At 47.8% G+C, this 13670-nt stretch overlaps 1 protein-coding gene across 2 annotated transcripts in view; it reads right to left on the reverse strand.

Moving 5' to 3' along the window:
- The window catches only part of FADS1 (fatty acid desaturase 1), a 54699-nt gene extending 48455 nt beyond the window's left edge, over positions 1–6244 (reverse strand). The window contains exons 1-8 of one of the 2 annotated variants that reach the window (XM_072929535.1): positions 5972–6244; positions 3734–3844; positions 3272–3469; positions 2405–2506; positions 2145–2273; positions 955–1015; positions 769–845; positions 192–289 (exon numbers count right to left, since the gene is read on the reverse strand). In XM_072929535.1, the coding sequence (XP_072785636.1) occupies positions 192–289; positions 769–845; positions 955–1015; positions 2145–2273; positions 2405–2506; positions 3272–3469; positions 3734–3844; positions 5972–6169 (974 nt within the window). In that variant the 5' untranslated portion in view covers positions 6170–6244. The remainder of the gene's footprint in view (positions 1–191; positions 290–768; positions 846–954; positions 1016–2144; positions 2274–2404; positions 2507–3271; positions 3470–3733; positions 3845–5971) is intronic. The other variant, XM_002194890.7, reaches the window with a different exon arrangement.
- Between the last annotated feature and the right edge of the window lie 7426 nt (positions 6245–13670).

The following is a 13670-nucleotide window of genomic DNA, read 5'->3' on the forward strand; positions in this document are numbered from 1 at the left end:
ACAGATCAGACCTACACACACCTTCCATCTCCTGCACCCTGACAAGAAACCACCCCTGTCCCACTGAAAGGATCAGAAGGGAGAAGAACAGGGAGTGATGAGAAAAATAACCAGGGGGCTGGAGAAAGCTAACACAAAGGATTGATACAAACCGGGCAGAGAAAATGTTGGAATTGTAAGTTGGATGATACCTGACTAACAGGTGGAGCCCCAGGGTACCCTTCACACCCAGGAAGGGCAAGTAGGTGAGGAAGAATCGGATATAGAAGGACAGCATCCAGGCCAGGTCCTGTAGTATAGGGGACAGGGAAAACTTCATTAGAAGGAAGAATTTCTGACTTCTGAATTTGCCATCACTCCCTTTAAAACCTCCCTTAATGTCTTCTACTGATCAATTTTTCCTCCCCAGCTTTATCACAAAGTAACCTGACACCAGCCATTCCCTGTGCTCAGGAATTATCCTGGTTCCATGAGCCCAGCAGAGGGCAAACAGGACACAGGTGCTCTAAAGCACCACGTTTTCCTCTGGATCTAAAGAGGAGCCAAGCAGTGAGAAAACCAAAACACAGAACACCAGAGAACATCTTTTGTTACCCAGAGGACCTTTCACAAAGAAAGGCTGTGGAAGATCTCTCTTTGGAAAACACCATTCCCAAATCTATACCCACATCCCTTGCTGCAGACACACATAATTCCCAGTAAATCTGGCACTGGAATTCATCCCTAAATCCAGGAGAAGCCACCCTGGCCCTCATGGAGCTGACTCACCACCCACTGCTTCCGCTGCACGGCGAAGTAGAAGATGTACCACTGGAAATAAAGGGGCACCAGTGCTGGGGGACCAACTGGAGGGACAAACAGAGTCAGGAATTATCCAACAGGATGGGATGAAATGGGAAAACAAGGGGTAGAGTGACTGCTGCCCATGGAACTGCAGAGGGGGAGGTTACTCACTGATGAAGAAGTACTTGTGCTGGTGGTTGTAAGGCATGAATTTCTTCTTTTGCACACCAAGCTGTTAAAATACACAAATTACTCAGGCCGTGAAGAGACCTGTGCACACACTCCTAAACTTCCAGAAGATGTTCTATCCAACCAAACCAGCATCCACCATCCCCTGGAACCTCAGCTGGGATGAGTTTTCACCATGCTCCGGGTGCAGAAGGGGCTGGGCTGTGCTGCACACACACAGAAACCTGCACAGGAAGCTCTGCCCCTACAGAAGCCACAAGCTTTCTAAAAACGCTAAAATAGAAACCCACACAAATAGTTTGCTGACAAAGCAGAGCTTCAGAGTTAAAAAACCCCAAGCTACAGTAGTGTTATGATACTGTTAATGAACGTGGCAGTGTGTGGAACTCCCATCTCCTTGCAATTAGTCTGGGAAACAGAGAAGTGAGCATCTAGGCATGACACTGTGTCCACTGGAATGAGGGTGAACAGATTATCTTCCCTCTGAGGCTGCTCATTTTTCAATGTTTGCTGTACAAACATAAGAGATCAAGCCACTGGCTTAAGGAATGCCACTGATATCCCTGTACATGTTCAAACTAATTCCCAATAGCCCAACCCTTAATTTCAAAACAAATCAGAGCATTTAAAGTGACACTATGAATTTACATAGCTTTTTTTTTTTTTTTTAAGGACAGCAAATGCCAAAGCCACTCATTTAACTGCAGAGCTGTACCAGAAATAGAGCTGGACTCCAGATGGCCACCACTGTGACACCCACTGCCAGGCTGAGACCACCAAAATAGCTTCTTTGATCAGGAATTGTAAAAGTTCCAGACAGCCCTGGCTTGTCATCTGCTGCTTCTATCCCCAGTTCACTACAATTAGTCACACTGATATTGGCAAAAGAGAACAACTTGTAATTCTGATCTTCATAAAACTGAAATTCTCTCATCAAGGGAAACAGGAACTTGTAATCATGGCAAATATTTCATTCTTATCTTCTGACACTGCAAAAATAACTCTGAAGTTGCAACTCAGAGTTACTAGAATATTATTGAGGAATATTAGGGACTAGTAAAAGGCAAAGCAGCACTATATAAAATCAAATTAGTGTCCCATCTCCAAGCTCTCTGCAGCTTCCCAAATTTGAATCCTATTGCTGTCACCTCCCAGCTCCCCTCAGGTCTCACCTCCACAGAGAGGGTTTTCCCCAAAGCAAAAAACAAGGGGTGCATGTTGACATCAGGGTCCTTCCGGAAGCAGTTGGGTTTGGCATGGTGCTGGAAGTGGAGGTGATTCCACCAGCTGGCTGGGGCTCCCTGTGGGAATGGATGAGAAGAAAGTTCCCTAAAGCAGGTGGATCTTCTGCCCTCAGTTCTCTCCTTATCCTGGGACTGGTTCTGGCTGCAGAGCAGGGCTCTGGCGGCCCCTCCCCAAGGCCAGTGCTCACCTTGAGGTGGCCAATGACGAACTTGTGCACCCAGTGGTTCCACCTGGACTTGCTGAAGACTGACAGGTGTCCAAAATCATGTTGGAGCCAGCCAGCCTGGGCCTGGAATTAAGAAAAAAACAGTGCTGCTGGGGAAAAAGAACTGTCAGGAGGATTTGTGTCTGAAAAGGGCTTTCATCTCTCACTCCCATGCTCCTCACTACATATCCCTGGATAGCAGAAGCGCTTCCACTGCCAGGTCCCAATCTCAACTCTCCTTTTTCACTACACACCAGTGCACTCCAGACTCTGCCTAATGACTTTTAGTCCTGGACAGTTGTTTCCATGAGGAAGGAAAAAAAAAGTTATGGGAAGAAAAACAGCCACAGAACTGAGAACCAGCATTTATTCCCTCACAAAACTGCCCTGAAATCAGCAACAAAGTGTCCTTTAAGGAGCAGCTTGCTGCTGCCTCCTCCAAGTACTTGTAATTCCAAGGGGATCAGCTGGCCACGGGAGGAATAGCTGGGGCTTTGAGAGCTGCTCTGCCCTCTCCTCTAACTCCCTGCAAGTTCCCATGGGAACACAGTGGCTTGGCCCCTGCACACTGCCTCGGAGCTCTGGCACCGTGGAGCTCAGGAGCAGGGCATGGCTTTCATCGTGGGAGGAAGGCTGGGATAAGGAAGGCTTTGATGAAATATGGGGAGGAGAAAGCGAGGCAAAACCTGCTCTACCACAGCAGCATGTGTAGTTTTGCCTTTTGGTGGAATCCAGAGAGAAGCAGGATTTGGGGAAGTCCATAATGATAAGATCTGTCCCCTGCTTATGGCAACAAGCACCTAAGTCCCAAATTTGGCTTTTTGGGGTTATTTTTGTGTAGTTGCTCACCTGGACAGTGCCCAGAAGCACAGCAGAGAAGAGGAAAGGCACTAAGGATGCTCCAAAATACCAGATGATGAGCCAGGCTGCAACATCCAGCATCAAGATGTGGCAGAGACAGAGGATGAAAAAGGCGTGGTTGGGCTGGAGAAGCCCCATCCTCTCCACGGTGGCACGGAGCTCACGGAAATCTTCCACCAGCTTTTTCTGTGAGGAGACCCAAAAGCATCCACTGGTCAGAAAACGCCTCAGGAGCATAGTTCTCCCTCTCAGGGATGAAAAGGAGAAAAGCTGAGGGTCACCTGGAGACAAATCTTTACTAAAACTACAAATAATGATGTGAAATGAAGCTTCAGCCAACAGTGATTCCCAGGAGATCCTGTGATTTTATGTACAGGGAGTTCTGCCTGCCAGTCAGAAAAGTTAAACAGTACAGTTTCAACCCCAAAACCAAGTTTTCATGGCACTCACGTTCTTGCTGGGCTCAAAGCTGGGCTGATCTGGTGCCAGTTCCCCAATCAGGAGAGGGTTCATGTACTTCCTTACCAGTGTCTTGTCAAGATGAAAAGCAATGAAAGGATCCTGAAACACAGACAGAGGAACAGGATGAAAAAAAAAACATCATTCAGGTGGCAACAAAAGAAATCTATTCCATGATATGCTGGACCATTCAAAAGATTCTCGTTGGGGAAACCAGATACTGTTATTATTTAAATGTGTGTCAATCTCCATGGCAACCAGGTGGAAAAACTCACTAGTGGCTGTTATCACTACAGATTCTGTCCCAATATTTCAATTACAAATCTTGCAGGCACACATGACACTTTGACATCTAATTCTTGATTTCCCATTTACTTCCTTTTCAACATTTCTCTCCTAATGCCCAAATTACCATATTTTTACAATCTCCCTCAACCTAAGCATGTGGGTTTTTAAAATTTTCTGCTATATGATATTTGCTTGCTGGGCATCACTTTGTAAGATTCCTGCACCATGCATTGTTTATCACTATAATTACTAGGCCACCATTGTGTGCTTTTAAAATAAAATGTGCATTTAAAAGACCTCTAGCCAGGAAAGGGGTTAAAAAAACTAGCTGGTGTTGCCAGCTCTAGGTCAGCTGTAGTATCCTCCCTGCTCAGGGTCACTGAATAAAGGAGGGAAAAAGAGAGGGGAACCAACATTTGCATTTTCTCCTTAGAAAAGGGAGGGGAAATGGGGAGGAGTATGTGGGCAGGGCAGGGGAGGATGGTACCACACATTTAGACCAATCCTTTCCATGGAGGCTGTAAAACCTGGAGTGCAATCCCAGCTGGGGGTTAGGGGACAGCTGACTGCACCTTCTAAAACTCAGAACAGCGAACCAGAGGAGTTCTTCCTTTACTCCGCATTTTTTCCTGGTTTTGTGGAGTCTTGCTCTTTTGATCCCCAGGAACAAAGCCACGGGAAATAAAACTTGGCAGCGGTTTCTGAGTGGTCAGCAGTTCAACTGCAGCAGGCAGTGGCACTGATATCATCACCATCACCTAAAGAATGCAGCTGGCTGCAATCCCACCATGCAGCCCTGCTCCCTCCAAGGGCTGACCCTTTTCTGCTCACAGAAACTCAGAATGTTCGTGTGAGAAAGGCCCTTCAGAGCTCATCTCAATCCTCCCTGGCACGGACACCTTGCAGGTTGCTCCAAGCTCCACCCAGCCAGGACTGGGACACTTCCAGGGATGGGGCTCCACCACTTCTCCGGGCAACCTGTGCCAGTGGTAGGGCTTTGAAAACACACATGTGCACCCTACCATCATGAAATGTTGCAAATTAACATGTTCTTTTTGGCTCTAAATAATATTCCTACCGTAGGTTCTTGACGTGGAGATCTCAAGTTCTATCCTGACTGAAATACAGTCCATCAACACCATCCTAGAGGGAGATTCCCACCCCATATCCACCCTCGGGTCCAAGCACGTGCATTTGGAGAAATTAATGGAACAGGCACAAGCAGACAAAGAAGGAAACATCACTGGCAAAGCCACCCCACACCCGACTCCAGCAGCATTTACTCCGCTCTGCAACAGCGGCTGGCACTCAGACACGAATGATTCATTCCTTTATCGTGACTGAAATACGACTTTCAGTGAGATTCTGCTCTAGTGCCATCTCTTGGGCTCGGGAAGTTGGAGGGGGGTGAAGGCACCCGCGTGGCGAACAACAACTCTGTCACCGCGTGTGCCACACGGGTGGCAGCACCCGCTACTCTTACGTGTGCAAAAATTACTGAGCGGATTCGGGATTTTTTTTTTTCCTTCCCGGCTGTGGTTTTTCAGTCATTCCTTCGGCAGCGCTTCCTTGTAACAACAATCCCAAACAATTCCCGGCGGAGCGTGTGCGCGCTGTGTGTTCCCTTGCACACCGCTGCCGGCGCACGCGTGTGTGGCACAGCCGAGTATCCAGGCGTGCGACACAGGCTCCCTGCGTGCTCCCAGCCCCAGGATCCTGCTCCCAGCCCCAGGATCCTGCTCCCGGCCCCGGGGATCCTGCTCCCAGCCCCGGGGATCCTGCTCCCAGCCCCGGGGATCCTGCTCCCAGCCCCGGGATTCCTGCTCCCAGCTCCAGGATCCTGCTCCCAGCCCCGGGGATCCTGCTCCCAGCCCCGGGGATCCTGCTCCGTGCTCATCTCTCCTCCGGCCCGGGCTGCCGGGGCCGCAGCCGGCTGCTCACCGTGGCGTCCTGCCCGGCGTAGTGGCTGATGACCCGGGAGCCCCCCGGGTGCCTCCGGCAGAAGTGGCTGATGTCGTACACCTTCCTGTCGATCACCAGCCAGCGCTCCTGCGGCGCCGGCCCCCGCCCGTTCCGCTGCCCGATCTCCTCCCAGGTGAAGCGCCGCATCCCTCCCCGGACGGGCTCCGAACCCTCCATGGCCGGTATCGGCTCGCCCGGGCTCGGCTCGGCCCGGCTCGGCCCGGCTCCGCCCCCCCGGGGCCCCCACGCCCACCCCGGTCCCCCCCGCCCACTGGGCTGCGCTCGCTGTGCTCCCGCCCCCGGGGCCCGAGAGGGGCGGCCGGGATCCCGGGGCGTGCGGGGTGAGAGCACAGGACAGAAGGGGACTCGGGCTCTCCGGGCTGGGATGGCTCCCGGAATCGTTTCGTTTAGAGCAGCGAGGCCCCCAGCACTGCCCAGCCATCAGTCACAGAACCACGAGATCGGTCGGGTTGGAAGGGAGCTCTGGAGATCATTCATTGACAGGGTCACCTGGAGCAGGTGGCACAGGATCCAGGTGGGTTTGGAGACTCCAGAGTGGGACACTCCACATCCTTCCTGAGGTCCCTGAGCAGCCTGTCCCAGTGCCCTGCCATCCTCAATGTAAAGAAGTTCTTCCTCACGTTGGGGGGTGAAACTTCCAGAGTGTCTTGTTGCTGGGCACCATGGAAACACGTCTCTAAATGCCACATACACGCGGCTTTTAAATCCCCCCAGCTGCTTCCATCACTGCCCCAGACGGTCTGTTCCAGGGCTTGTTAACCCTTGACAACAATTCTCTCTTGATACCAAACTTAAACCTTCCCGGGCACACCTCGAGGCTGTTTCCTCTTGTCCTGTCACTTGTTACCGGGGGGAGAGACCGACCCCCAGCTGTCCCCAGTCTCCTTCCAGGTGATGCCTAGAGAGGCTACCTGGAACACAGGCTAGACAGAGTTAAAGAATAAAGTAGGCATTTATTAAAAGGCCTTCAAAGGATACATATTAGGCAGTACAAGAACCAGGCTGTGTCTCTACCCAAGATGGACCCAAGACGGATGATGGGTCATGAGTTTTCACACTTTTATAAGTTTTGGCCCATTTACATATTGGGGTTAATTGTCAACCACAGCTTCAGGCTGTGAAGTCCCATCCTCCCGGTTTGGTCTCCTCAATTCGCCATTGTTTGCACTTTTTGGGCCTGAAGCTACAACAGTGTCCTTGGTTCTCAGGCTGGAAAAGAATTGCTGTGTCTAACTTGATAACACTTTATGTGAAGTTCAGAGTTATGTACTAATGCAGTACAGAATCTGGAAAATATGAAAGCTAAAACTTAAGGCATCACAGGAGTTTCCCTTCCTCACACTCAAGTTCCTTCTTTTGAACCACTTTTACAACCTGTTTTTCCTTATTTCTATGCTGATTATGACATATCTTCCCCATCCTTGATTTTGCTTCCCTTTTCCAGCAGATCCCTCCCTCTCTTCCATCTGTTCTGCCTCTCCCTTCCAACTGCCTCAGCCTTTCCTGTTGCTGAGGCTCCTTTTGGCTGCTCATGCCTGGATATGCAGCTAGAGGGAGGGAAGGTGTTGCTACAGGTAAATCACATCAAAACCCTGCAGATGATTCTTCAGATAGCAGAATAATGCTGGAAGAGTGAATGATGCTAAAACAGACCAATCCCTCTGTGTGGGACTTCATCCATTACAAATTAAATTAAAATTCCTCTCCCCACACTCATCTCCCTGAACTCTCCTTATTGATCCCAGATTTCTTTGTTTCCATTCACACCTTCCAATCTGACCTAGTTACAGCAATTCCAGTTGAAGGTAACCATAGAAACAAAGAGCCACCAGGCCACACCACTCGATGGCTACATCACATCTTGGAATTCTGTGCCTGCAAAGCACTGGATGCAACATTTTTATTTCCTTCCCTTCAGCAATTCGTATTAATAAACATGAATAGATGTTTAGTATCTTTTTAAACATAATTATATTCAGAACAGTGCAGTAATTATTTCAAATTCTGTTTTCTCCCATCATTAATTGCACAACAAAATATTTATCCTAAATTTAGTCTATATTTATGACATTTCATCATGAATATGGAGGGCACACAGAGAACAGTTTTCTTTTTCCTGTATTTGTTAAAAGCAAATAAATTCCATCTTCCTACATGAGTTGGACCTTTGGATATTTGCTTTGAGGGGTCTTAACAGGCAAAAAGCACTACTAAACTTGATAAAATCCATTCTTGTTCACTTAATGTGCTTCCTCTGGTTTCAGCAGCTATAAGGGCTGTTAATGCCTTATTAACACAAATTAAACAACAGGATTTGGAATTTTCTTCCAAGTTCCTTCTGACATGAAATCCCTGGCTGTGATTGTTTTCCCCTCAGCAGATGATTCAAGACAAGCCATGGAGGCTCCTGGAATCAGCAGCCCTAAGCAAGGAAGATTTCTGTGTCCTGCCAGCAGCGCTTGTTTGCCCTGGCCTTGCCCCACTCAGGATCTCAATGGGTGTCTCAGAGACAAGAACAGGACCTTTGTCATAAAAACTGACAGGAAAAAAAAAAAAAAAGCTGCTGTTATAGACTCACCAGCATCCTGCATCCAGCTGGGATTCCTGGCATCACTCTCTGCTGGAACACAATTAACCAGGTAAAATGAGTCCTTAGGTGCCCTGACTCCTTGTTTTACCTTCACTGCTTCCACCTCTGTATCTGCTGTCACCATCATGCTGTGGCCCAGCTCCCCAGGCTACCATGAACCACCAAGAATTCAAGTGGAGGGAAGAGATGCTCTTTGGTTCACTCCTCTGACCAGCCTGCAAATCTGGTGACTGGGGATCACCAGAATTTGGAGAAAATATATTAAAAATCCTTATTCCACTACCATGATTTGGCTGGAACATGCTTTAAAATACGCAAGTGACCTGGGTGATGAGGGATCACTAAATATTTGGGCATCTGGTGACCAAACCAGTAATCAGGGAAAGAGGGAGATGGGTTGAAAGGATTCCAGCCTTTCTGTTCTCCTTTTAGAGAAAATGAGTTACAATGATGGATGGTGAGGTCTGAAACCACAGGAAAAAAAATAAAAGGAAAATAACAAATGCTGAAAAACAGTTTAAAAGGGCAGAGTCTAAAAGAAGACTCAGTTCTTGGCTTTGATTCAGCCTAAGAAAAGCTGAAGATTCCAGGGGAATTGTGGTGGCATGATTTACAAGATTCTGTCATCAGTGCAATTAAAACAACCACGCTGATGAAGTAAATGCAGCAGGAAACCACTAATTCAGTCATTGTGTTACTACCAGGGAAGAGCCTGACAGCTACCTGTAACACCATTCCTACACCAGGCTTAGGATCCACTACAAGGATCTGTGTAACACCAGCAGAAGAGGGAGAAATTAGAAATATTCCCTTTATTATTGTTGTGTTATTGGGAATGAGCTGGAATACTGGAATAAATTGGCCTAAATGAGTTAGTGTTGTACCCAGAGCCCTTTGTTAGGGTTGCTAACACTTCATACCCACAATAAAGTCTTGATTTTCCATACAAACAGTGGAACTTCATGGAATATTTGCTCAGTGCTCTACTCTAATAACTGAACTGACTGTTAAAATTTAGACGCAAAAAAGACTGAGATTTGTGAGGAGTTTGCATCTTGGCAGGAAAAGCACCCAGGAATTACTCTGTGTAAGGGAGGAGATAAAAAGCTTTTTTCTTTTTTTTTTTTTTTTTTTTTTTTTTGTCATTCAGAAGTCATAAAATCGTCATAAAATCAGATTAGCAACTGAGGGAGTGAGGTGGTGATTGTTTAGAGTTCTACACTTTGGAAAGCAAAACCTAAGTAAGGAAAAAAAGAAAATTATCCATTTATAATGTGGGAATACCAGCAGGACTTGGACTAGAAATCATTACAAAGCAGCGTCAGAACAGAGCATTTCTCTCCTGATTCCCGTCCTGCTGCAGTGTCTGCTGCTTTCTGAGTGTGATTCCCTCCCCTGCTCCCCTGGCAGTTTGTGCCTGACCCTGATAAACCCACGGGCAGCCCAAGATCCACTGCAGAATGTGGAATCCCTGCCAGCCATGGCCACACAATGGGGATTTCTGTTCCTTTTTTGGTTGTTTCCCTCGCAAAGTTCCTCAGCTCTCAGCCACTCTCCCAGGACTAGAGAAAAAGTGGAATATGTCAGAGTAAAAAAAATATCAAGGAAATCTTTGGTAGCAGTTTGTTTTAAATGCATGGACTGCTACAGCATTCCCACCTAATCACTGGGTTCCTTCACCTCAGGCTCCAGCCCTCCATTCCCTGCCCAGCTGTTTCCCACTATGTTTGAATTTATTATTCAATTTAATATTTATTTTTATGTTCAGAGTTCCTCAGCCTTTCCCTTTTGTGAAAGACAGGGGAAACCTGGGGTCCTTTATCTCCTTACATGTATTTTTATGTGGCAGAAGGGAAAAAAGGTATCAAAAAACTATTAAAAGAATCAAAAAGTTTAAAGGTGCAGCTAAATCTGATTTTCACTCTATTTTTCTCCCCAAATCCTCAGTTCCTGCCTTCTTCCCCTTCAGAAAGCTGTTCTGTGTCCTTCCCTTGTTCACTGCTCTTTCCTGCTGCCTCCTTTTCCCACCACATGCCTTGGAGCTATCTGGCCTTACCAAGTTATGGATCTCATACTATAAATCAGGTGAAAAGGAGAATTTTCCCTGCATCCATGAGGACTGCAGCTCAGCTGCAGGGCATTTCCAAGTGCTGGTGCCAGTCTGTGTGCTGCTGTCAAAGTCTAGTCCTTTCTAAAAACCAAATTAAAAGAAACTTATCAGACCTTGCAAAAATAACTTATCAGACCTTGCCTCCTACATGAAACTCCACAAAGCAATGAGACAACAAACACAGAAAATATTGTGGTTTTGCTACATTTTTAAAATGCTTTCCTCAGGGAAAAGGAACTTCTTTAACATTAAACCAATGCATGAGACAGTGTAAAGATACCCGAGCTACCACTTTTCCCTGCTGTTTCACCTTTCCAGTCTACTCCAGTCAGATATCCTTCACCGATTCATTAGCTGAAGAGCAGAAAAGCCACTTCTACGTATGCTCCCTGCAAAAACTCTTCCACTTCTACATCCCCCTTCCCATACTTTGCTCCCTTTTGCGTTCCTCACCTTTTCTGCCCACATCTCGTGACTCTTTGGTTAAACTCAGGGCTTTTATGTCCCTCACACAAGCTCTTTGTGCTGCTAAAGCTACACCGGGCAGCAACCGCAGCCTTTCACCCACTTGGCCATAGAGCAGAGCCTGTTCTCCTCTCTTTGCTGGGGCTGGTTTGTGTCCCAGGAGCCAAAGAAAACTTGGAACAAGCCCTGCCTGAAGCCTGACAGCCTGGCTGGCTGTGCTGCAGGAGGCTAAGAGCAACAGGGATTATTTTAGAAGCATCTTTCAATGGCTTGTCATTAAGTTATGGTGCAATTTTCCATGGGAAATATCCAGGTAGGGAGTTCTGGGAGCTGATTTTGCTTGTCCATCTACAGGTAAATTCCAAAATGGACCAACCTCCTTTTCAGCTTATTTCATAGAATCAACATAGAATCCAGGAATGGTTTGGGTTGGGAGAGACCTTAAAGCTCATCCCATTCCAACCCCCTGCCATAGGCAGGGACACCAGCCACTATCCCAGACTGCTCCAAGCCCCCTACAACCTGGCCTTGGACACTTCCAGGGATGGGGCAGCCACAGCTTCTCTGGGTAACCTGTGCCAGGGCCTCAGCACCCACACAGGGAAGGATTTCTTCCTGAGTTGTACATATGCAGGCACACCTACAGGACTAAAATCCCCAAATTCAAAGAACTCAGCAAACTTTTCCCTCATCACAAGCAACATGTTTCAGGTCCACCTGAATGTGGTGTCTGGCTGTAATTTAGTCTGATCCTTGTCACAGGGCTATTTTGAACCACACTAAATAAAACTTGCAAGTCTTAGCAAAACATTCCTGTCATTTCTGACTTTCCTCACCCCACACCACAGGCAAAGACTGTTTAACAGGCTGAAGCCATCCTGCAGCATTAATACCAGGCTGAAACAGAGGAAAGCTCTAGCATGGCTTGGCACAAAGCTAAAGAGGAGAGATTTGGACTGGAAGAAATCCTTCCCTGTGAGGATCCTGAGGCCCTGGCACAGGGTGCCCAGAGAAGCTGTGGCTGCCTCATCCCTGGAAGTGTTCCAGGCCAGGTTGGATGGGGCTTGGAGCAACCTGGGACAGTGGAAGATTTCCCTGTCCATAGCAAGGGAATGGGACTGGATGGTTTTTCCCACCCAAATCCTTCTGTGATCCTATGGCTAACCCTGTGGGTTCCTTCACCTGCTTAGGCCCAGCCTCTGCCATTCCAGAAAGGATTAATAATCCTCCCATTTATTCATGCAAAATCATCACAGAAAAAGATTCCTATTGCCAGGAAAACTGGGGATCACACCTGCCTGGCCCTGGAAAGTGGCCACAGGTGCTCTCAGAGGTAAACAAAGCCGCAGGGAAAGAGGTATTTTTGTGGTATTTTTGTCCTTGCCGCATCACACCTTGCATAACCTAACACAGGAATTGCGTACAAGAAAGTGCCCCACGGCAAGGAAAAGATGTAAAGATGGCATTATTCCACCTGTTAATGAAACCATGGCCTGGGGCAGGAGAGTTCAACCAGCTTTGCTTGTGCCACCGCAAAGCTGTGAAGTCTCCAGGCAAAAACAGAGCAAAACAATGCAGATTTTGGGCAGAAGAGCAATAGCTCATTTCTGAGCTCAGCAGTGAATAGTGGGGTGAGAAGTCTGTGGGGAAAAAGGCAGAAAAATGAGGAAAAAGCAGGAGGAAAAAATATGAAAAAGAAGGGGAAAAGAAAAAAGGTAAAAAAGGTACAAAAGAGAAAAATTAGTAAAAAGAAAGGTTAAAAAATAGTAAAAATGGTAAAAAATAGTAAAAGGAGAGGGGAAGGAGGAGAAAAGGGTGAAAAGAGAGGAAGCAGGAGAAGGGGTGAAGGGAAAAAAGAGGGGGAAAGGAGTGGAAGGAGAAAAGGCAGAAAAGGGAGAAGACAGGAAGAGGAGAAGGGAAGAAAAAGAGTGAAAGGGGGAAGAAAGGGGGAAAGAGATGACAAAAGGAGGAAAGAGGGAAGAAGGGGAGACGAGAAGGGGGAAAGGTAGGAAAAGTGGGAAAGAGGAGAAGGAGAAAAAGGGGGATAAAGGGAGGGAAAAAAGGGGAAAGGAGCGAAGTGGGAAAGGTGGGGAAGGGGAGGGGGAGAAAAGGAAATGAAGAAAAAAAAGAAAACAGGGAAAAGGAAGGGGGGGAAAAAGAAGGACAAGAAAAATAACGCGGGAAAGGGAAAAAAAAAAAAAAAACAAAAAACAAACGGCGGGGGCAGCTCTTTACATCGGGAACCAAAAAATCCCGAGGACACGACGCTCGGAGCGGGAGGTGGAGGAGGAGGAGGAGGAGGAGGAGGCGAGGGGTTCCCGTCCCCCGGCGGCCCCGGCCGCTTCGAAAGATCGTGCCGGGCCAATGGGCGGGAGCGGGAGGGCGGCGGGACAGCCGCGATTGGCGCTGGGGCTCGGCTGATCCCGCCGGGAGAGCCCCGGGACCGGGCGGAGCGGGGCGGGGGCGGGATGACGGGCAGGGGGAGATGCCCG

The sequence above is a fragment of the Taeniopygia guttata genome, chromosome 5 (genome assembly GCF_048771995.1).
Source record: "Taeniopygia guttata chromosome 5, bTaeGut7.mat, whole genome shotgun sequence".
In the NCBI taxonomy this organism is placed as follows: Eukaryota; Metazoa; Chordata; class Aves; order Passeriformes; family Estrildidae; genus Taeniopygia; species Taeniopygia guttata.